The sequence below is a fragment of the Dunckerocampus dactyliophorus genome, chromosome 20 (assembly GCF_027744805.1).
Source record: "Dunckerocampus dactyliophorus isolate RoL2022-P2 chromosome 20, RoL_Ddac_1.1, whole genome shotgun sequence".
NCBI classification, from domain to species: Eukaryota; Metazoa; Chordata; class Actinopteri; order Syngnathiformes; family Syngnathidae; genus Dunckerocampus; species Dunckerocampus dactyliophorus.
The window spans coordinates 18,535,001-18,559,572 of NC_072838.1; the positions used below are offsets into that span (position 1 = coordinate 18,535,001).

General features: G+C 46.0%; 1 protein-coding gene across 13 annotated transcripts in view; it reads left to right on the forward strand.

The window, feature by feature from the left end:
* ripor2 (RHO family interacting cell polarization regulator 2) overlaps nt 1–23,117 on the forward strand; it is a 55,837-nt gene extending 32,720 nt beyond the window's left edge. For 6 of the 13 annotated variants that reach the window (XM_054764381.1, XM_054764387.1, XM_054764385.1 and 3 more), the window contains 22 exons: nt 3,657–3,780; nt 7,052–7,210; nt 7,294–7,372; nt 7,459–7,482; nt 7,738–7,791; nt 10,829–10,978; nt 15,047–15,110; nt 15,267–15,310; nt 15,533–15,658; nt 15,751–15,899; nt 16,109–16,238; nt 16,419–16,565; nt 16,715–17,449; nt 17,520–17,701; nt 18,181–18,343; nt 18,418–18,550; nt 19,151–19,300; nt 19,370–19,540; nt 19,653–19,855; nt 19,933–20,016; nt 20,136–20,226; nt 21,628–23,117. In XM_054764381.1, the coding sequence (XP_054620356.1) occupies nt 3,657–3,780; nt 7,052–7,210; nt 7,294–7,372; nt 7,459–7,482; nt 7,738–7,791; nt 10,829–10,978; nt 15,047–15,110; nt 15,267–15,310; nt 15,533–15,658; nt 15,751–15,899; nt 16,109–16,238; nt 16,419–16,565; nt 16,715–17,449; nt 17,520–17,701; nt 18,181–18,343; nt 18,418–18,550; nt 19,151–19,300; nt 19,370–19,540; nt 19,653–19,855; nt 19,933–20,016; nt 20,136–20,226; nt 21,628–21,728 (3,263 nt within the window). In that variant the 3' untranslated portion in view covers nt 21,729–23,117. Of the gene's footprint in view, nt 1,203–1,306; nt 1,347–3,656; nt 3,781–7,051; nt 7,211–7,293; nt 7,373–7,458; nt 7,483–7,737; nt 7,792–10,828; nt 10,979–15,046; nt 15,111–15,266; nt 15,311–15,532; nt 15,659–15,750; nt 15,900–16,108; nt 16,239–16,418; nt 16,566–16,714; nt 17,450–17,519; nt 17,702–18,180; nt 18,344–18,417; nt 18,551–19,150; nt 19,301–19,369; nt 19,541–19,652; nt 19,856–19,932; nt 20,017–20,135; nt 20,227–21,627 lie in introns of all 13 variants that reach the window. The other 7 variants (XM_054764390.1, XM_054764394.1, XM_054764384.1 and 4 more) reach the window with 6 other exon arrangements.
* Nucleotides 23,118–24,572: the final 1,455 nt, after the last annotated feature.

The window sequence follows — 24,572 nt, forward strand, 5'->3', positions numbered from 1 at the left end:
CGCTTTAGCTTAGCATAGAAACTGGAAGAAGGCTAGTTAGCGTGTGTGTCTGGTTGCACATGTCACCACTTAGCTTTGTCTTGAGCATGTGTCGCTCGCTACGCAAACATTTGGATTCCTTCAAGAATTTTCCACCATTTTTTTTTTTTTTTTGACTGGGCGGTACAAAGAGCCATTGTCGACACCCGTCAGAGAGCTGACGTCTCTTTTGACAGCGTTTGTGTTGTTGCATGTTGGCAGCGTGTCGCACCGACGCAACGGCTCATGTTGACATCACGGGGCTTTCAATTCAAGCTTCATGGTGGGAAAACTGAGCTGAGCATATTGGTCGGGGGCGGTGGGGGCTGTTGTATTATTAAGGTGCTCCAATCTCTCAGAAACATGAGGCGCTGGTGTGCTCAAACGCGCTGTGCTCAGGCTGCGTATGGAAGCAAAACGCTGCTTCATCACAGACGACAGGAAGAACTCTTAAGTGCACTTCAAAGGTGTCCAAGCGAGCTTCCTAGTGCACTTGGAACTTGAAGTCATGCCACAGAGTCAATGTAGGGAAGTGTGCAAGCACTGTGAGTGTGACGTTTGTGGCCATCTTGAAAGCTCCATCAAGTTGAATTGAACATGAACACGCTCCAGAGCATTATGTGCAGCACAAGTGTGTGTGTGTGTGTGTGTGGTGCCTAACTGTTCTTTTACATAACCCACCACATCATCCCATTTTTTTTCTCCCGTTGCCGTGGTGATGCAAATTTCTACCAGCATAGACAATGAGATTTGCCATTGTTAATAAGAAGTGCAGACTGACACACACGCATACACACACATACACACAATGTCCCCACTACTCAAGTGTGTTTCAGTTTTTGCGACTTTAGAAAGTTTCCAGCCCTTAAACTAAATATGAAATGTTTTGCGCATATCCCAGAAGTAGGGATGTCTCAATGCGATCTTCAGGATGGGATCCTAGCGGCTTCGGCCACGAGATGGGTTGCGTATGATGCCGGTAACGCTGAGCCGCACACAAGATGCCAGGTACGGTAATGCGCCTCAGAGCTGGTTGCCACTCGACTCCCGTGCTGATGTTGCTTTCACGTTGGACGTTCACCAAACTAACAGGAGACGATGCGAGCATCTTCGTCACGTACACAAGAATGGAGAGGCGGCAGGGCGCAGGGACACGGTGGGGGACAAATGTAACAGAGCGATTGGTGAGGTCTGATTATTTGGAGGAGGCAAATGAATGACTCTTTTGAACGCATATTGTTTTGAGAAGCCAAACTCGTTCCTTAAATGACGACGTTCCTCGTCACAGAAATCCTACCGGAACTGGACTCGTGGGACCAAATGGGGCTGTAAGTCACTGTTGATGTACTACACTGCTGATGGGGGTGTCATACAACTTCATGTCAAAAAAATCCCAACCATCCCTTTAAGTTTAGAAAAGGTTTGCCCCGACCTCTGTAGCAGCACACCGGCTGCGTGTGCCTGAATACAGTGCACCATGCTGGGCCACCACAGGTGGCTCCTCCCCCTCTCTCCTCTGGTTGTCCTGATAGTAGTCATGTGGTGGTAGTCATGCCATCATATTTCATTAGGACACATCAACAAATCCTAACTTGTTTCCGTCCTTCTTACCTCCAGGTGAGCACAAATACTCCTCACTCTAAATTTAAAAAGCAGAACTCTATGATTTGCTGGTGGGAAAACCATCTCACATGCACTTATTATTCTCCCTGCCCCCCAAACAACCCGTCCACACCTTGTCCAAGGGTGTTAGAGGACATGATTGTGTGTGAGCGCCAGAGGAGAAAAAGGCCTGAATGGACTGACTGGCAGACTCATTCAGAGCATGAAAAGGCTGGCACTCGATGGGAACGGCCAACGTGAGCGCACTGCGAGTCGGCATTGTCGCACTCGGGGCGAAGCCAAGAGGGAGTCGTTTTCAGAGCTTGGACGCCATCTTTGTTTGTGGTAGGGCATGTGCGTGTGCGTGCGGATCAAGAGAACGTATGACCAACGCTTGAAGTCCAAATGAGAATTCTGTGTCTGTGATTTGAGTATCGCCGTGTGATTTCCTGTCTGCATGCGTTCTATTCCCAGCTTTTCCAAGTTAGAGTATTTTTCAACAGTGTCGGAGGTCAGGTGGTTCGGCATGTGTTTTGGTTCCTGTGGTACATTGACTTGTGCCCCATCGGGCCATAAATGGACGTCCGCTGTACCCGTGTATCCAAACGGATACAAGGCTTTTCATGCTGCAGATGAACCAGCGGTCCTCGTGATTCATTCACTGAGTCACCACCGTCAGGGTCCTTGTGGGCTGCTATTATTAGCCAGGACAGTATTGGTCTGTCTCATTGGCCTGTTGTCCCCACCCTGGCTGAAAAACAAGGCTCTTGTCATCGCTTTGTGTGTACCAAAGGAGATGCTATCAGGTTGCTGGTACCTTCTAACACGGGCTGGGGGGGGAGCTGACGTTGGCGGTGCATGATGGCATGAGACCACCACACACTTTCAGGCAGATGGAAGGACGCCCGTGCAAACAAGGAAGGCATCCCGCTGACAGGGACAGAAACAATGATGTTCATTGCACCTGTGTTTGCAAACGGGGGGGAGCATCATTCATGCAGTCATTCCTATGTTTGTTTCATCTGATTGGACACGTCTGCGCTAAACCTTTTCCTGCTACAGTGCAACATGGCGAGGCGTTCCCAGGCCAGTTGAGAGACATTGTCTCTCCAACGTGTCCTGGGTCTTCCCTGAGGCCTCTTACCGGCCCTCCCCAGGGAAGGAGGTTCTGGTTTTGCAATATTCATTTATTTTAAGGGTGCACGATAATTATCGGACAATTTTGACTGCTAAATGTGTTTTACCATCACTTGTAATTATACACTACAGGCCACGCCCTCCCTCATTACACAAGCCGCATCATCAGGTGTGTTTCAATGCAACATGCATTCACATTTATGCAGCTCAGCTTTGGGGAAAAAGGAGGCAAAGACCAATGTGCCAAATAATAGCACACAGTACCCTCCGTACGCTAACCTCTGAGTTAGCACACAGTACCCTCCGTACGCTAACCTCTGAGTTAGCACACAGTACCCTCCGTATGCTAACCTCTGAGTTAGCACACAGTACCCTCCGTATGCTAACCTCTGAGTTAGCACACAGTACCCTCCGTATGCTAACCTCTGAGTTAGCACACAGTACCCTCCGTATGCTAACCTCTGAGGATCCTTCGCTCCAAGACTGAAACTCCATCGTCCAAATTGTCCTCTCTGTCTATTTTCAGCATCTTCCCCAAGTGTCGACGGCTTCATGTTGCTTTCACGCTGCTGTTTTTTTAAAACGGTCTGATGTTTGACAGGCCGCCGCTAAATACGGCATGGGTGTGTTTATTTATAGCAGGAGCAGATGAGATAACTGATCAATCTTTGCTTTGGCCGTGGACTCTTTGAAGGGGAGAACGCTCGCACACAAGCCATCAGTCACTCTTTGTTTCACCTCTTTACCTCAGCCTGCAAGTCCACGACGGAAAGTGTCAGGAGTTGAGTTTCCTGACACCCGCATGAAAGAGCGAGTGCCGCTTGTGTGTTGTGACGTCGCCGGCCTTTAACGTCCACTGAGTGCGGCACTCCAGCGTCTCTTCTTTCTCTGTCTTGCAGGTGTGTCGTCGCGCATTCCAGAGATCATGGCGGCCGCCGGGACGCACTCGCCGGGAGGCCCCAACGGCATCATCCGTAGTCAGTCGTTCGCCGGCTTCAGCACGCTGCAAGAACGGCGGTCACGGTAAGAACCGTGAAGGGCCGGCTCAGGTCAGAAGGTGAAGGAAGGAATGAACGCCGTGTTGCACCTGTTGCTCAGGTGTCACATTGTGACGGAGCACGGCCATCACTAGCTACCGGCGCTACATTTACCTGCACACGAACAAGCACGCACACTCGACAGTCGTTCTCCTCACTAGTTTTCCCCAGCGTGTCGCTACCACACATGCAACATCTTTCCCGCTGATACGATACACCAGGGGTGCACACTTGTCTTCAGTTGCCTATATCACACAAACACACACACACCACAGCAATGTTCCCGGGGTGTTTAAATACGCTTAAGTTTTGCATGTCATGTTGATCACATGATGTGACGCGTTTCCTACGTTTTTCAAATGCCTCAATAGGACTTTAGTATAGTTAGCTTTGATGTACTGTTTACGTTTTACCACTTGAGTACTCCCCCCGACTTGGCTTAAGTCGGACTACAACCCACCACACACACGATTGATTGACGGGGGTCACGCACCGGCACGCAAACGCTGAGGCTAACTTACCTCACATTTACCTGATTGTTATCCTGGTGGACATCAGCTGAAGTGGGCTAGGTGATCCTTACATCCACAAGTAGTGATTTTAAAGGCATTCAGGCTCCTTTTGATGTACCTTGTAAATTAGAGGACACCTCCCTTCACATTTGTACCACCGCCAAATGTACACTACCGCTCAAAAGTTTTAGAACGCCCCTCTTTTTCCAGTTATTCATAGAAATTCAAGTGGTTCACGTCCAGTGAATAGCTTGAAATGGTACGAAGGTAAGCGGTGAAGTGCCAGAGGTAAAAAAAAAAAGGTAAGGTGAGCCAAAAGTGAAAAATAATGTGTATTTCAGAATGATACTGTTTCAGGGTCAAAATGGGTCAACAATGTCAAGCTGTTGTGCAGAAACGGAGGTTGGTCAAGCCTTGGCAGCTGGTGCAGCTCATTCCTACAGGAGTACTTACCACCTCCTCTGTCTGCGTACAAACACTGTGGTGCTACACCCTCGTGAGCACCAGTTGAACAGCACTGTAGTGGACAAAGACAAAAATGGCAAGAAAAGAATGGAATTAACAATGGAAGACAGACAGACCATCTTAGCACTTGAAAATGGAGCTTTTTTCCTCCAGACATTGGAGTGTTCTAAAACGTTTGACGGGGGGTAGTTTACGTGTCAGTAAACATGACCACGGAAAACTGATGTTCCTCCATTTAAAGACATGTACGCAGTGTGACGTCTGCGTCTTCGGTGTGAGCCGGAAGGGGGCGTCCGTGTGGCTGTGTCGTCATGCTGCCCCAACCATACGAGGTGGTGGTTCATGTGTGCAGGTGTGTCACCATGTGTCATGTGCGTGTAGGCATGTTGGCATATTGCATTTGAACTGAAGTGTGTGTGTGTGTGTGTGTGTGTGTGCGTGTGCCTACATACACTACTACAGTAGAGCATGTGCGTGACCCTCAAGGCTGGCCTACATTTGCGGCAGTCGTGTTGCTGCGTCGGCCACTCTGCCGCGTTCCAACTAGTTTGTGGCTCGCCGTTGCCTCGTCTTCTGCTGGGTGGGTACTCATCACGCTCAAGGAAATGTCAGCTAAATGGGAGAAAAAGAAAAGGGGGCGGGGGGCGGTAGATGAGGCTGACCTAAAATAGGATGACGGCCTGCAGAAAACCTCGCTAAGTTGAATTTTGCAGCACGAATACGTGCAAACATACAGTATCGGCATGTACGGTGCATTTCTCCACTGGCTTTGTCCCCAATGTTAATATTTGAATTCCATTGGCTGCTGCGGTAGTTTTCTTTCCTTTCATTCAGGCACAGTGTCAGTAGTCAGTGGCTAGCAAGCTGATAAGCCAACAATTGAACGTCACGGCGTGCTGGGAGTGCCATCACCTCATCGTCGTCCCTCCTCGTGTGTTTATTAGTTCTCTCCAGCAGGAGATAACACACTTTTAGACTTTGTGTGCACAAGAACTTCTCCAAGTGTGATGAATTCATGGTGAGGTCATCCCTGCTGGACTGGCCGGCTGGCGGGACGCAACAATAGGTACATCGACACAATGCAGTGTTCCCCACAGGACCGCAATCTATTTGTGGTGCTGGTGATGGGTCTGTCTCATTTGCTATGACGTATGTGCATGTGTAATTGTAATGGACTGAAATAACAGTGTAGGACATTAGGGGTGCACCATAAGTATCAGGCCGATACGAGGGAATTATGATATCATACCATAAATCTGATCAGCATTAAAAATAGCACAGATAACCGATCATTTAAGAAAAGACTCCAATCAGGCCAGATTACCCGTACTGTGTGGGTGAGCTAATCAAGCGCTCTTTTTTTCTCCTGCCTGTGACGTTAAGGGCCTGTCCCAACATCCCCTGAGCTGTACACAAATATTCACTTTAAGAGGAAGGGCGTTGTACCAAATGCTCTGGGATGGGGGGGGACAATTGAGCACACCAAAAACGTTATCAGCCACCTGAAACGCCAGCGCCGTGGCGTTTGAAAAGTGAAAAGGTTTGCCAGAGACCTCCGTGGCGGCACACCAGCTGCTCGGAGCGTGTGCCCGAATACAGTACACCTTGTTGGTGCCCCCCACTCTACCCCTGGTACTCTTGATAGTAGTGATGTAGTAGTAATGTCATTATTAGGGATGTCTGATAATATCGGCCCACCGATACTGGCATAAAAATGTAATATCGGTATGGGCTTTTTTGATATCGCCCTTCAAGCTCCACAAGCAACGTTGCTGTCACATTAACAGCCAACAGTCAATTTATTTATATGCATTTATTTTCTCTATATATTTCTTTATACAGATATATTTTCTATATATATTTATATAGATATATTTTCAAATATGTACTGTATTTATAGCATATATTTTCTCTCTCTATATACTGTATATATATTGATATATATTTTCAATATATATATATATATTTATATGCATATATTTGGAGTGATAATAGGCTGTATTCAACCATGAAACAGTGATAATTTATTAATGAATGTTTGAAAAAGGACGAGGGAGCGATGTTGGTAGCGAGGGACTACTGTACGCGTCATCACAACAGAGGGAACCTTTAATGTGTTGTGGATGCTGAGTATATCCGCCATTTGTATGAATACAAATGTACACCATGGTGGGTAGGAACTTGCGTGAAGGTCATGATGTCATGCCACGTGCTGCACGTGTGTGTGTGTGTGTGGATTGACTGATGGAAAGCGCGCTGTGTTTAAATGTGTGTGTTTAGGTGTAATTCCTTCATGGGCAACTCTGTGGCGCAGAAGAAGCCTCAGTCCAAACCCAAGAAGCCCCACCTGTCTGGTCACAAGGGGGGCAGCAGCAGCTCCAGAGAGCCTCAGCCAAAAAGACTGGAGGAGGTTTACAACGCGCTCAAACAAGGCCTGGAGTGAGTATTTACACGTGTGCCTAATATCGTGGCAGGTAAGATGAATTGTGTTGTTTGTGACCCCCACCCACCCACACACGCAGTGAATATCTGGAGGTTCACCAGACAGAGTTGGAGAAGCTCACGTCTCTAATGAAGGACATGAAGAGGAACTCACGCCTGGTGAGGGACCAGGAAGTCATGAATATGCGCGTGTTGCATCAGCTTGTGTATCGACGCTGTTTGTGTTTGTGTTTGTGCCCCTGCAGGGAGTCCTGTATGATCTCGACAAGGTGAGTTTTCAGCCGACGTTAATGCACACACACGCACAGGTGATGACGGGGTGACAGGGGGCCACCAGGATGATCAAACGTGTGTATTTTCCCCTAGGAAGCACACCTAACCAGTCATTTTGCAAATTGCCATGTATTTAACTGCTATAAATACTAATTTGACACGGAGGCTCGGTCAAACCGGACCTGGTGACGTGCTAACGTATGTGCAGTATGTGGTGGCACGTGTTCTCAGTGGCTGTCGTTTGTCTGCAGCAAATCAAAGCCATCGAGAGGTACATGAGACGCCTGGAGTTCCACATGAGCAAGGTGAGCAAGGCACCACGGAACGCTCAATTGCAGCTGCGCCGCACGGTCTCGCCAGATTCAAGATTTCTCTGTCAGAAAAAAATGTCTTGGGCACCGGGCCTGGGATAATAAGCAATGAATTCATCACACAACAAATGAAAATGAACTCTGCTTTCATGCATTGCCGTGTGCGTGCTTGTTGGTTGTCCTCGCCTCCCGCCTCCAAGCGCGCAAGAAGAGGCTTCACTCTGTGCATTGGTTGCAGCACCTTGGCACGTTTGTTCCGTAGAACAACGGCATGAACGGAGTGAGCCCTTTTGTCAGTCATACAATCTGGCGGGTGGAGGCGGGGCCGCTAGCATACACACAGAGTGCAGAGTGTAAGTGCAGTAGAAGTGAAATGAGTAGTTCTCAATATATTGTCATAATGTTTCCATTTGTATTATCATGCGCCCCTAATAGACACCATATATCACATGCAGCGACGTCATATCAAGGAGTGGGACAGGAGGACACATGTTAGCGTCACTAGCATGGCTATGTGAGCTCACATGCTAACATCACACTCACATTTTAACAGCAGCATCATGCTAGGTTAGCCTGTTCACTGAGGAAAAACGATCAAACTTTGTAGTTGGCAGAGCTTCATTTCAAGATGTGTAGTGAAGCCTGTTTGTTTTTTTTTTGTTTAGTTTTTTTTTTGAAAAGTCACAACTTGAAAAGCAAGCACTTAGAGCGGAGCAAACAAGTGAGGGAGATGACAGACATCTCGTCCGTCGCTGAGTGACGGATAGTTGGCAGAGCTTGGGGCTTTATTTGAAGACATGTAGCGAAGCCTGAGACAATTTACAAACGGGTGCCTCTTCTGTAGGGACACATGTGACTGTAAGAACTTTATTTAAAAAGTCACTTTTGCATCATTGGGGAGCCTTAAATGGTATCCAACCGCATGCATTTTGCAGCCTTTAACAACGAAAACACGTTCATTCGCTTCCATTTCTTTGTATATTTTTATGTAACAATATGTTGTTCCCTTGCGTTTGTAAGCTAAGTTTTCTTTTTGTACCATGTTTAAATAGTATTGGTGCTGCCAGGTTGGGTCTCATCCTCGTCCTGTCGCCTCCTCCCAGGCTGCATGTTAATAACGCTCTTCAAGGCCGCAACATGGCCCTTCCCGGCCCCCTTTTGTAGTCTGGTCCTCAGAGTCTGTCTGTCGTCCAATCAGACGTGACCGCAGGCCATCAGAGCACAAGCTTGTGCTGTTTCTAGGGTTGCCATGGTTACCGGAAGGCCAGCTTCTGAAGCTCCCGTGGCGCTAAAAAGACTGACGTTAGCATCCTTTTATATTCTTGTGGAAGAAGCCCCCCACCCCCTCTTCCAAAACAAACACGTGCATGCACGCAGGAAGGAAGCGTACAGATTTGAGGCGTGCACGTGCCTCCCCCAAGGCTGGAAGCCATGCGTGGATCTGGGTCAGGGCGGGTCTAGGAAGCAGTGGACAGTGGTCCTTGGAGACAGGCGTCAAGGAAAAGGAGGTCTATGAGAAACATTCAAAAATAGGCTGCTTGAGGAGCGTATCGGCTTGTGTGGGCCACAAAATGCTTTTCTTCTTTCTTTTAAACAAACACACTGAAAGGCTTTGTGAAGCGCATGAATCGTCCTCTTGTTCTTTGCGGCCCTGTGCTGAAAATAGACGTGAGCGCTTGGAAATATTTGAAAAAGTTCAAGGCGAAGCGGATTTATCTTGTCAGGGAAGAACACACACCTTTAAAGGTAACAAATCATTTGAAAAAAGGTGTAAAGAGTGAGCGCTGTTTGTTCATTGGTGTTGTGCTGCCCGTTTAGAGTAGGAAATCAAGCAACAGCGCCTCTGCTGCTTGCATTCATGTAGTGCACCCTAACTTTGACCTGAAGATCTTGTGTGGTGGGATCAGTGAGTTCAACTAGAAGTACGAAAAGCTGGTAGTTTTGTAATATGGGGGGGAGGAAGATGAAATGTTGGTGCTAATAACACAAAGCTTGCATGCAGGCTGCGTACAGTCGTCCCTCGCTGTATGGCGCCTCCACATCGCATTTTTTAACAACAAAAACAATGACGAAAGTAATAAAAGGATAAAGTGGTCATTTTTGGGCTTCGTCATTTTTGGGCTTCTTTGTCCTTCTTCCTCACTCCATTTGAAACCCTTTTGTTAAGAATAAGTACATTGGAGAGGCTAACTAGTTAGCTCGCTAGCTTGCTATGCTAGCGCCGTCCGTCTGTTATGTCCCTGCAGTGAACCCGTAGCCTGTGCAGTGTGATGTAATAGGTGTGTAAAAGTGACTATATGGGTGTTATTTCATGTCTATGGGGCTCTAATTGTGTTAAAACCCGCATTTAGAAAGTCATAAACAGGTTTTCTATGCTCTAACTACAAAATATTCCGTTTATTGATTTGGAAGTCCTACTTCATGGAAATTCACTCTGGGTTTGGAACCAATTAACCACGATAAACGATAAATGACACTTCAAATGCAGCTACTGCCACCTTGTAGAGAAAAAAAAAGTGCCCTAATTTTGGGGCTATCGGCTGCTACTTTTTTCACATGCTCTGGCTCATAAAGGCTCATAATAACCGTTGTGGTTTGCAGCGTGTCTTGTAGCCTAGGCCAGCTGCTGCACACACCGCATGCCGCAGACAGGCTTGGACCCAGCTGGCTGGAATAGTGGGGGAGGAGTATGTTGGGGGGCTGAGGGCGCTACCAGGGGAGGGGGTTTATGTAAGTGCTGACTCGCCAGATTATCGGGTTCTCCTAGAAAAAAAGTCACGATTGCTGAAGGAGACGTGGTGATGTTGCTGCGCGTGGACTCTACAGCATCTTCACACAAGAACATCAAGGTGTTCAAACCGCCACAGCCGTGGAATGGTCACTTTCTCCCCCTTCCCCCTACTGAAGGCCACACAGAGTGCCAAGCATCAGCATCGCAAGCTGTGATGGTTCTCCTCCTACCACAGCTCTTCCAGGCAGCAACAATTACAAAGGGGGGCAAAACTAATCACACCATCATGTTCCCGTGCAGGTGGACGAGCTGTACGAGGCCTTCTGCATCCAGAGTCGGCTGAGGGAAGGCGCCAGCCGCATGAAACAGGCCTTCACCTCCTCCCCCTCCACCAAAGGCACCAAGGAGAGCATCACCGAGGTCAACCGGCGCTATAAAGAATACACAGAGGTTCTCATTTCTACAAGACGAATGCTCCTCAGGCTCTTTTAGGGTGGACAAATGATCAGAACAAACTACCTACCTACCCAGCTAATAAACTACCTACTTACCCAACTAACAAACTACCTACCTACCCAACTAATAAACTACCTACTTACCCAACTAACAAACTACCTACCTACCCAACTAATAAACTACCTACCTACCCAACTAACAAACTACCTACCTACCCAACTAACAAACTACCTACCTACCTACCCAACTAACAAACTACCTACCCAACTAACAAACTACCTACCTACCTACCCAACTAACAAACTACCTACCTACCTACCTACCCAACTACCTACCTACCTACCCAACTAATAAACTACCTACCCAACTAACAAACTACCTACCTACCCAACCAATAAACTACCTACCTACCCAACTAACAAACTACCTACCTACCCAACCAATAAACTACCTACCTACCCAACTAATAAACTACCTACCTACCCAACTAACAAACTACCTACCTACCCAACTAATAAACTACCTACCTACCCAACTAACAAACTACCTACCTACCCAACTAACAAACTACCTACCTACCCAACTAATAAACTACCTACCTACCCAACTAACAAACTACCTACCCAACTAATAAACTACCTACCTACCCAACTAACAAACTACCTACCTACCCAACTAATAAACTACCTACCTACCCAACTAACAAACTACCTACCTACCCAACTAATAAACTACCTACCTACCCAACTAACAAACTACCTACCTACCCAACTAACAAACTACCTACCTACCCAACTAATAAACTACCTACCTACCCAACTAACAAACTACCTACCCAACTAATAAACTACCTACCTACCCAACTAACAAACTACCTACCTACCCAACCAACAAACTACCTACCTACCCAACTAACAAACTACCTACCTACCCAACTAATAAACTACCTACCTACCCAACTAACAAACTACCTACCTACCTACCCAACTAATAAACTACCTACCTACCCAACTAACAAACTACCTACCTACCCAACTAATAAACTACCTACCCAACTAACAAACTACCTACCTACCCAACTAATAAACTACCTACCCAACTAACAAACTACCTACCTACCCAACTAATAAACTACCTACCTACCCAACTAACTAACTACCTACCTACCCAACTAATAAACTACCTACCTACCCAACTAACAAACTACCTACCTACCCAACTAACAAACTACCTACCTACCCAACTAATAAACTACCTACCCAACTAACAAACTACCTACCTACCCAACTAACAAACTACCTACCTACCCAACTAACAAACTACCTACCTACCCAACTAATAAACTACCTACCTACCCAACTAACAAACTACCTACCTACCCAACTAATAAACTACCTACCTACCCAACTAACAAACTACCTACCTACCCAACTAACAAACTACCTACCCAACTAATAAACTACCTACCTACCCAACTAACAAACTACCTACCTACCCAACCAATAAACTACCTACCTACCCAACTAACAAACTACCTACCCACCCAACTAACAAACTACCTACCCAACTAATAAACTACCTACCTACCCAACTAACAAACTACCTACCTACCTACCCAACTAATAAACTACCTACCTACCCAACTAATAAACTACCTACCCAACTAACAAACTACCTACCCAACTAATAAACTACCTACCTACCCAACTAACAAACTACCTACCTACCCAACTAACTAACTACCTAACTACCTACCTACCCAACTAATAAACTACCTACCTACCCAACTAACAAACTACCTACCTACCCAACTAATAAACTACCTACCCAACTAATAAACTACCTACCTACCCAACTAACAAACTACCTACCTACCCAACTAATAAACTACCTACCTACCCAACTAACAAACTACCTACCTACCCAACTAATAAACTACCTACCTACCCAACTAACAAACTACCTACCCAACTAACAAACTACCTACCTACCCAAATAACAAACTACCTACCTACCCAACTAACAAACTACCTACCCAACTAATAAACTACCTACCTACCCAACTAACAAACTACCTACCTACCCAACCAATAAACTACCTACCTACCCAACTAACAAACTACCTACCCAACTAATAAACTACCTACCTACCCAACTAACAAACTACCTACCTACCTACCCAACTAATAAACTACCTACCTACCCAACTAACAAACTACCTACCTACCTACCCAACTAATAAACTACCTACCTACCCAACTAACAAACTACCTACCTACCCAACTAATAAACTACCTACCTACCCAACTAACAAACTACCTACCTACCCAACTAATAAACTACCTACCTACCCAACTAACAAACTACCTACCCAACTAACAAACTACCTACCTACCCAACTAACAAACTACCTACCTACCCAACTAACAAACTACCTACCCAACTAATAAACTACCTACCTACCCAACTAACAAACTACCTACCTACCCAACCAATAAACTACCTACCTACCCAACTAACAAACTACCTACCCAACTAATAAACTACCTACCTACCCAACTAACAAACTACCTACCTACCTACCCAACTAATAAACTACCTACCTACCCAACTAACAAACTACCTACCTACCTACCCAACTAATAAACTACCTACCTACCCAACTAACAAACTACCTACCTACCTACCCAACTAATAAACTACCTACCTACCCAACTAACAAACTACCTACCTACCCAACTAATAAACTACCTACCTACCCAACTAACAAACTACCTACCTACCCAACTAACTACCTACCTACCTACCCAACTAATAAACTACCTACCTACCCAACTAACAAACTACCTACCTACCTACCCAACTAATAAACTACCTACCTACCCAACTAACAAACTACCTACCTACCTACCCAACTAATAAACTACCTACCTACCCAACTAACAAACTACCTACCCAACTAATAAACTACCTACCTACCCAACTAACAAACTACCTACCTACCCAACTAACAAACTACTTACCTACCCAACTAATAAACTACCTACCTACCCAACTAACAAACTACCTACCTACCCAACTAATAAACTACCTACCTACCCAACTAACAAACTACCTACCTACCCAACTAATAAACTACCTACCCAACTAACAAACTACCTACCTACCCAACTAATAAACTACCTACCCAACTAACAAACTACCTACCTACCCAACTAATAAACTACCTACCTACCCAACTAACAAACTACCTACCTACCCAACTAACAAACTACCTACCTACCTACCCAACTAATAAACTACCTACCTACCCAACTAACAAACTACCTACCTACCTACCCAACTAATAAACTACCTACCTACCCAACTAACAAACTACCTACCCAACTAATAAACTACCTACCTACCCAACTAACAAACTACCTACCTACCCAACTAACAAACTACTTACCTACCCAACTAATAAACTACCTACCTACCCAACTAACAAACTACCTACCTACCCAACTAATAAACTACCTACCTACCCAACTAACAAACTACCTACCTACCTACCCAACTAATAAACTACCTACCTACCCAACTAACAAACTACCTACCTACCTACCCAACTAACAAACTACCTACCTACCCAACTAACAAACTACCTACCCAACTAATAAACTACCTACCTGTGCTTTTCATTAGAAGGAAAAACCTGATACTGATATCAGCTGATATTACATTTTTATGCCAATATGTTAGAATTTATTGTGATTTATTGGTATGATATCATAATTCCCTCATCATCGAGTATCAATATTTCAACATTTTCTGGGGGGGGGTGTATATTTTTTTTAAATGGCCCCCATGCCACACCCCCTGCCCTGCTGTAAGTGTCCCGATACTTTTGTCCACACAGCATGCATCCCAACACTCACGTTTTTATTGTAAAGCGCAGACGCTAGCGTGCACGTTCATGGAAACCCTGAATGCCTCGGCATTGTCGTTTGTCGTTTGTTTCCTGTCAACGACCTTCGGCTCGTTTAACGGCGGTCATGTGACCCTTCTTGTCCTTCCCAGAACATGAGCGTGTTTGAGAGCGAGCTGGAGAACCTGCTCGGGGAGTTTCACATCAGAATGAAAGGTGAGCTTGGGGATCTCAGTGTTGCTATACGTGCTGTCCGCATCCTGTCAACTGCGTAGTTATTACTGCATGAGCGCTCCCTTCCACCAGCGTCCTGCTTCTCACAGCAATAAAATAATAATAGTTATGACGCTGTGTTTTCCCTCCTCCTTCCAGGTTTGGCAGGCTTTGCCAGGCTGTGTCCTGGAGACCAATACGAGGCAAGTCACTGGATGTATTCATAAATGTTATTACATATGAATTATCCATGTTTACAAGGACAGAATGATCCAAAAGACATGGAAAGATAGAAATAATTTAAAATGAATTGTTAGAATTATACATTTTTGAATCATTTATTTGTACCAACAAGAGTATTTATTCACGAACAGTACGCGTTCATTCTGTATTCTTGTAACTTGTGTGTTTGTTGTGGTCTTCAGATCTTCATGCGTTACGGCCGCCAGAGGTGGAAGCTAAAGGGGCGGATCGAGGTGAACTCCAGACAGAGCTGGGACGGGGACGAGATGGTCTTCATGCCGCTCATCACTGACCTCATCAACATCAAGGTGAGCGCTCGTCTCAGCTGTTGGTGCGGCGTGTTCCATGTGTGTGTGTGCGTGCGTGTGTGTTCACGGTGATGTCCTCGGATGCCGTGTAGGTGACCGAGCTGAAGGGCCTGGCCACCCACATGCTGGTGGGCAGCGTCATCTGCGAGACCAAGGAGCTGTTCACCGCCATGCCTCAGGTGGTGGCGGTGGACGTCAACGACCTCGGGACCATTAAGCTCAACCTGGAGGTCACGTGGTAGTAAGTAGCCGCCTCCTCATGCCTTTGGGTTTGCACTTGTGTAGAAACGTGCTGCGTCATACTGGGACGTGCTTGCATCTTTAGACCCTTTCACGTCCAAGTGTGCATCGCTGGTGTTTGTCGCCCTCTGGTGGACAACTTGAGTCACCACACGTAATAACTAAGCAGTTTTGTCCTGAAACACCAAACATAAGTTCTCCCCCTCGCAGCCCCTTCGACGTGGAGGACCTGACGCTGTCGTCGAGCAACGTGAGCAAAGCCACGGCCCTGCAGAGGCGGGTGTCCGTTTACAGCCAGGGCACGCCGGAGACCCCCACCTTCCAGGACAGCTCCTTCTTTGTGAGTCCTCGAGGGTTTTCAGGAGGTTGTTTGGCTTTAAATGTTGTAAATGTATTTACCGCCTCCCCCAAACTAACCCACACCCCCTTTCCACATTAACCTCCCCACTTTGTATCCCACTTTAAATGTGCATCCACGCCCCTCGCCCCTCCTAATCCCCTGCACGTTCGTCCCGTAAAGAAGTGGCAGCCATATCCTGTGGAGCGCCAGCGTCTGTCCTTCCTGCACGTGCTCAGAGACGCCCTGCTCAAGAAGCTCAGGCGCACTCGCTCCTTTGGGGACCTGGCCTTGGTCCGGCCTAGGCCCAAATCCAGTCTGGAGGTCTATGTGAGTGTGTGTGGCACCCCCTGAACCTAACATCCCAAATCCCGCTTTTGTGTGCCCACAATCCCGCTTCCGAGACAGGAAGTCACGCCATGCTTCTTTTCCGTGTGTGGCTGCATGCTTCCTCTTTTGATTTTCGTCTCTTCCAACAGAATCCGTCTTTTCCCTTTCAGTCGACGCTGCCGGACGACGTCTTTGAAAATGGCGGCTGTGGCACGGTCGAGTGCCAGCGCCTCTCCTTCACCTTCTCCGACACGTCGGCGTCCACGCCCAGCCCGAGCCCGGCGCCCAGCTCCCACTCGCCAGCCCCGTCCAACCCCGAGATCACAGTCACGCCCCCAGAAATGGACACCTCCCCCTCCAGGCTCCTGCCGACCAGAGAGGGCTCCATCGCGGAGGAGGACGAGGAGGATGGCGAGACGGGCAGCAGAGGGAGCCGGGACAGCAGGACCAGCGCCAGCCTCGCCAGCGACGAGGCGGCCGAGGACTCGGAATGGGAGCGCACCGAGTCCCAACGCAACCGGGGCTCAGACGCTCCGTCCTTGTGCTCGGACGGGCTTCTTTCAACGGTGGCGCCGGAGGACGTCTTCTTGGACCACGCCGACGAGCTGAAGCCGGTGGAGCTGGACACGGAGGACGGTGGCAACCTGACGCGACAGCTGGTGAAGCGGCTGACGTCCTCAGAAATGCAGAGCGGCGGCGGCGGCGGCTCCTCAGAGGGCGCAGGAAGCCCGAGCTGGGTCGGAGAGGGAAGCAGGGCCTTCCTGGAGAGCAGCCTGGAGGACGCCATTCACGGGCTGCTGATGACGCTGGAGGCGCTGACGCACCGCTGCAGAGAGCTGCAGGACCTGGAGCAGGAAGTCATGCGACTGGAGGACCTCCTGAAGGTGGAAGAACAAACACGTCTGGTATTGATCTCATGGAGGAAAAGTTGCTAAGTCTGGTCTTTGTGTTCAGTGCCGCCTCCCGGGTCACAGGAGTCGCTCGTCCAGCCTCAGCCTGACGGTGGAAAGCGCTTTGGAGAGCTTTGACTTCCTCAACACGTCAGACTTTGACGACGAGGACACCGGAGACGACGCCACCGCCGTCCTCAGCATGCCGCCGCAGAGGTCGCCCCTCTTTGACGGCGAGAGGATCGGGTAACATTTACGTGTCTGCATTTTTATTTACTTGCTTTAATTAATAAGAACATAATGTGCACCCCCGCCACATGACAGAGGACAGCTCTGTAAAACAGCAGGCTTCGCTACACCTCTTAAAACACAGCTTGGAGCTCAGCATCAGTTGCAGACGTGAGAGCTCTGATTATTTTCTTATTCTTCAGTGACAAGGCCAACCTAGCATGACCTTGTGAAAGTGCGACTGTAATGTTAGCACTTTAGCTCCCATACAGTAGCTGTGCTATACAGGCGTCCTTCGCCACATCGCGCTTCCAATTTTGCGGCTTTGCTCTTATCACGGCTTTTCAGAACTATATAAATAAATCATGCTGTTTCCTGGAGGGAAAGAAAATACGCATCTTTCAGAAAATTTGACGTATTTTTGGGCCAAGTTGAGCATTGTGGAACCGCCACATGGGGAGGGATGACTTTGAAGTTTACGTTCTGCTGTCCTCTAGTGGCCAGCATCCAGAAGCACGGGGCCACCTCAGCGAAGCCCTGACCGAGGACACCGGGGTGGGAAACAGCGTGGCGGGAAGCCCCCTGCCGCTCAGCACGGGCAACGAGAACCTGGACGTGGCCGTGGTCATTCACCTGTGGTACTGCAACCGCCTCATCCAGGTAACAAAACGGCATAAACATCAACGCTTAACTCGTTAACGTGCGCGGGCGCTAATTTGGGACTGCGATGACAGCTGCTGACGGGAGCAGCGAGTGTGTGGCGGCGGCGCGGCGTTCTCCTCAAGCTGTCCGCTCAAACACAGCTTCTGGAGGAGCTGGCCGAGGTCATCGTGGACAGAGCGGGGGCGGTGACATCGGCGGTGGATGGTGGGTGTTGTTTTCTTTTTCATCTACGCGTCACACTTGTGTGGTGCACATGCATGTGATGTTTTGGTGTGTCCCTCTATTTTATTTTTATAATACAGTTTTATATTTTATTTTTTTATTTTTATATTTTACTTTATACAGTATGTGTTATTTTTATTTTTAGATTTTATATTTTTTATTTTTATATTTAGCGTTTATATTCTTTAATTTTTATATTTTACTTTAAATATTTTATTTTTATTTTTAGACTTGAATTTATATATTTTATTTTTATATTTAGTGTTTATATTGTATTCTTTCATTTTTATGTTTATATATTTTTATATTTATATATTTTATTTTTATATTTAGTGTTTGTATTTTACTTTATATATTTTGTTATTTTTATGGTTTAGTTTATATATTTTATTTTTATTGTTGTATATTTTATTCTTATAGTTTACATATTTTATTCCTCTATATTTTATTGTTGTAGTTTATTTTTAATCGTATATTTTAGTGAATTAAAGTGTTATTTTTGTATGTTTTATTGATGGATTTGTTTCATGAAAACCAGAAAAAAGCGATTCATAGTTTGTGTTTTGTTGTGTCGTGCGTCAGTCCTGCCGGGCCTTGCAGAGCGCGAGGGTCTGATGTCTCTGTGGTCCGAGTGCAGTGGTTCTGCCGGGCTCTTCCACACCACGTTGGAGCGGGCGTTGGCGCACATGAAGTGGCGCTACGTGGGCACGCTGCAGGAGAGTTGTGACGCAGGTTAGTGTTGGCCCGCCTCCTTCAGTCTGAGTGACAGATGGATGACACGCCTCTCTTCCTGCTCTGCAGTCGTATCTTGGGTGGTCAGCGACATGGTGGACTGCGGCGACCTGGCCGGGTCCGATGGTCCCGCCGCCGCTCTCTGTCAGGACGTCATCACCGTCTTTCAGTTCCACAGTTACGTGGTAGAACATCAAGTGGGAGACATGGAGACGCACCTGCTGCACCTGGCCGGCGAGGGTAAGGACCCGCTGCTCGTTGAGAAGAGCCGCACGTGCTTTCATAAGCGATCCTCCTTAACACACTTTGAAAGGTGTCGTATCGAAGCTGAACGTGTGCGTCTTGTGTTCAGAGATGTTTGTGGAGGTCCTGTGCGGTGGAGACGCCTCCCAGCGTGTGTCGGCGCTGGAGGAGACGCCGCCGTCCTCCCTGCGGCCTCAAGGCAGCACCCTGAGGACGCTGGCCTCGATGCTCACCGCCGAGGACCCCCGTCTCAACAAGGCGGCGGCCGACTACCTCGCCTCCGCCGCGCCGCACCGACACTTCAGGAACAAAGTGAGTGGTCCGGACGCGTCAGACGCGCCAAGATGTGTTTGTTGTTGTGAGATGTCAGCGTGTGTGCGTGACCGCAGGCGGTGGAGTGCTACACTCAGGCGCTGTCGGAGGCGGGCGTTCAGAGCCAGAGAGCGGCGTGCGCGGCGCTCAGCTGCCTGCAGGTCGGTGGTGACATTTATCACATTGTGCAGACGAGTGTTTGTAACACGTTCACGTCTCACTGGGGTCGGTGCGGGTGATGTTCACGCGTGTGCGTGTGCGTGTGCGTGCGCATGCGCAGGCTGTGGAGAGCATCCGAGCTGTGGTGGCGCTGTGTGATTCTGCCGACGAGGAGCTGCGGCATGTCGCCATAGAAACGCTGCTCACGTTGGGTGAGTGACACCGCCTGTGTACTTCCTGGTCATTCATGCTTCCAAAGTTCTAGTCTGTCCTCTCACGTGCGCGCACACGTTTGGTTTTATTGTTGGAGGTTCACTTAGATATTTACTTTTATTGTTTAGTTTACTGTATATGTCATTTTAAAAAGGATTTCTTTGTTTTTACAGTTGACTCTTTTTATATTTAGGTTTATTTTATTTTATGGTTTAGTTTATTCATTGTATTTTTATAGTTTGTTTGTTTTTTTATTTGTATATTTTAGTTAGTTTACTTTTTTATAAAGTTATATATTTGATTTTTATAGATTGAAGAGTTTTATTGTCATATGCACAGTAAAACGGGGAGTTCTGCTATGCAATGAAATTCTTATTCTGTTCATTCTCCCAAGAAAAGAAAGAAAACACAAGAAAAAGAATAAGAACATAAGAAACATAAATACCAATAAATTAAGCAACAACAACAGAAGAGACATTAATACAGATAAATAATACAAATAAATAATAAAGTGCTGTGTTTGTGTGTGTGTGTGTGTGTGTGTGTGTGTGTGTGTATGTGTGTGTGTGTTGCGTGCGGCGTGTGTGAGTGCTTTGTTGAGAAGCCTGATGGCCTGTGGGTAAAAGCTGTAGTGTGTTTGTTTTATTATTTTATTTTTATATTTTAGTCAATATATTTTTTTATAGTTTAGTTTGTTTTATTTTTTTTACAGTTTAGTTTGTATAGTTTATTTTATTTTTATAGTTTAGTTTATATATTTTACTTTTATTTTTTCATAGGTTATTTCATATAGTTTAGATTATTTTTATATTTGTTAATTTCATTCCTATAGTTCAGTTTCTATATTTTATTTGTAGAGTTCAGTGATCTTTTATGCATGTGTTTCTATTTGTATGAGTGCATTGCTTCTGTCTGAGTAGTTTCCCAATACATTTCCTGTATTTCAACTTTAATCCCAAAAAAATCAACCCTCCCCAGCCCTGCGGGTGACAAAGATATGATATATATGTGGGATAGTGGTGATATCTGAGGAGTAGTAGAATGAATTTCCCTTATTTTCAAATGCACATGGAGCCGGGTGTGATTTCCATGATGAAAGATGGAAAGAGAAAGCTGATTTCTTCAAACGTGCATCATTATTACCTCTGCCAGGGTTTTTTTCCCCATAGAAAAGAATGGAAATGGAATTAGTCCTTTCCAGGGTCAAAACGCAGCCATCACAACACCTTCATTAACTCTATGGACAAGTTTAAGTTTTAAGTTGCAGTGTAAAAAGAAGTTAAGCTCTCTTAATAATAAAAGGAAGCCGTAGGGCAAATCCAAGTGTAAAAATAAGTTAACCACTAATTAATAACAAATATTACAAGAGAACACATGATGTGTGTGTGTGTTTTTGGCAGGTGAGGAGGGGCGTCTGGCCTATGAGCAGCTGGACACGGTACCGGGTGAAATGATGCGTTTGGGCACCCGGCGAGGGAACGCTGTCACCACCGCCTTCTGAGCCACACGTGCCACACGAAAGAAAAACAAAAAACTCCTCCTCGTCGGGAAGCCTGCTAGCGGCCTCACTGATGCCCCCTAGGGAACGCACACACAAACACACACGCATATACACATTTTTTTGGCTTGTAACTGGAGAGCACACCCGCCATCGCATTCACTCCGCACTCCCTCACTTCATCAACGTTTTTACTGTGAAAGCTTCACTTCTTTTTGCACTTGTAAACACACAGCCACCCTCATGTGCTGCTTTGTTCCGTGATGTATATTTCAGTTCTACAATGTTTCAGGGTGATGTGTGTGTGTGTGTGTGTGTGTGTGTGTTGCGTGTGAGGACAAAGCAAGGCCCTCTTTGCATCTTCTTAAACGTGCAGTTTTTCAAGTGCAATTCTGTGTGTACATAAGTATGTGATGAACGTGCCCTGGCAGGTCTCACAGAAACGGGACGGGCGCTTTTTTTTTTTATTATTTTAATTTTTTTTTTTACATCAGCCGTCCTAAAAGAGGCATGGCTTCTTTTTTTTTCTTTTTTTACTTAATTTTAGAGCACAACTGAGAAGGGGGAGGTTCTTCTTTCCATGCTTGGCATCCTAAAATTCTCAACTTTTGAATTGTACTACTGAATCACATCTTATTTATTATTCACACCATTCTAATAACATTCTCCTGTATGAATCACAGGGGACTTTGTGTATATGGGTTGTATATTTATGTTCTCTGCTGTTGTTGTTTTTTTATTTTACATATTAAAAAATGTCCTCTGTTGTTATGTGATGTCACTCATGCTTAACTTTTAATTGGAATTGTGAATATATTCTAGATTTATTATTTTGGAGAAAGATTGAGAAAGCAAATAGATTTATATTCCCTGGAGTGAATAATTATTTACGTAATTGCAGAGACTTCTTAGAACCCAAGGAAAAGCATTTTATTGAGAAGGCGAATGTATTTTTACGCATTTTGGCCAGAATATGATGAAAGCCTTTCCAAGCACAGCTAAAATGACCCACTGAGTGCTTCTAAAGTCATATGAAGTCCAAACAAGTCACACTTTTATGAAATGTATGATTTTTTCCCCTTTTGTGTAACCTGTAAATGTGGGGAAGTTACGACTAAATGCTTTTTGGCAAATATGGTCCACGTTTTTAACATTTTATTTCTCCCCGGATGTGGCAGAACAATATTTGGTTGTAAAAGTGAGCTGCTTGAGTTTTTTTTAGTCTTTGAAATAACTTTCAGTTGACCCGTGTTCTGGAAAGCTTTGTTAACTCCACACGTCTTGAATGACAGAAAGCAGTTTGAACTGTTGACTTGGATCCATCTCTGTGGTATCGCAGCAGTATTTGTTCTGCTCGTGAAAAAGTTGCAATAAACTTTATTTTTGCACAAATGCAACACTGTGGAGGATTTTGTCAACGCGTCCCAAACCTTGCATATAGCGTATTGTACACTCATGACACCAGTTGAAAAACTTGCAAGAATTTACGCTTTGCACTGTTGGATCTTAAAGAGGTTCTAAGTAGAGCTTCAAAATGCAAAAACTAATGAAAAAAATTTTAAACATATTTTAAAGTCTTTTAACAAGCATTAAAGTGAAATAGGCTGTTCAGCAGCCCATCAAGTTTAAGAGCACAGCCTTTAAAAAGCAAAATGTTGGTAAAAATGTGGGTTGAATGTGATTAGTGTCAGGTATTTACACTGTCTTCTTGATGGCAAAGGCAAAACAGCTTTCTGTCTTTGAAGGCGGTGGGATTGTTGAGCTGCTTAATGCACTGTTGCTGCTGAGGTTGGATGCAGTAAGACCTGTCATCTCAAACTTCTTCACACATCCTGAGGCTCATGGAACAAAAATGTCAAGTGGTAGAGCCAACAAAATGAGCCACAGGATCCCATTGGCTGTCCGTCAAGACGCGGGACCATCCTGGGCCCAAATGAAGGTTGTTACTGGTGCCGAGTGCAGTACAGAAACCACCAGACGCCTTTTACGGGTTAAAAAAAAAAAAAAAGTCTTTAAAGGTCTTGTCTCCACCGCCACAAAACTGGAATTAGGGTTAGGGGTTATGGATAGGGTTAATTTTATTCTCCCTTGACGGTCCTGATGGCTTCCAATGTTACTGGCATGACAAGGAGATCCCACCTGAGATGTTTTCCACCATCATGATCCTTCAATGGAACTTAAGGTCGCGTGGGGGCGGCATGTAAGCTTTCCCACAAGGGAAAATAACATCCTGGACCAAGTGTACAGCAACATGAAAGGTGCTTTGAAGGCTGTTCCAAGACCCCACTTTGGAAAGGCTGACCACATCTCTATATTCCTTTATCCAACATACAGACAACTTCTCAAACAAGCTCCCCCTGTACGTACAGCAGTTAAAGTGTGGAATGAAGAAACTGATCAAGTACTTCAGGACTGCTTTGGCTGCACAAACTGGGATTTGTTTAAAACTGCAGCGGGGAGGGAAGATTGTACTGTTGATTTGGATGAATATGCTTCTGCTGTTACTGGCTACATTAGCACATGTATAGAGACTGTTAGCACCACCAAGTATTACAGAAAATACCCTAACCAAAAACAGTGGATGAACTGTGATGTAAGGGCTAAGCTACGTGCTCGTTCGACTGCATTTGTCATGGGCACCGCTGATGACTACAAAAAGGCCAGATATGACCTGAGGAGGTCCATACGAGAGGCCAAAAGACAGTACAGACAGAAGCTGGAGGGCTACTATTCCACCTCAGACCCTCGGCGCATGTGGGCGGGGCTCCAGCACATCACAGACTATCGACAGCAGAGTAGCGTAGCCACGTCCAGCCAAACCACACTTCCAGATGAGCTGAACGAGTT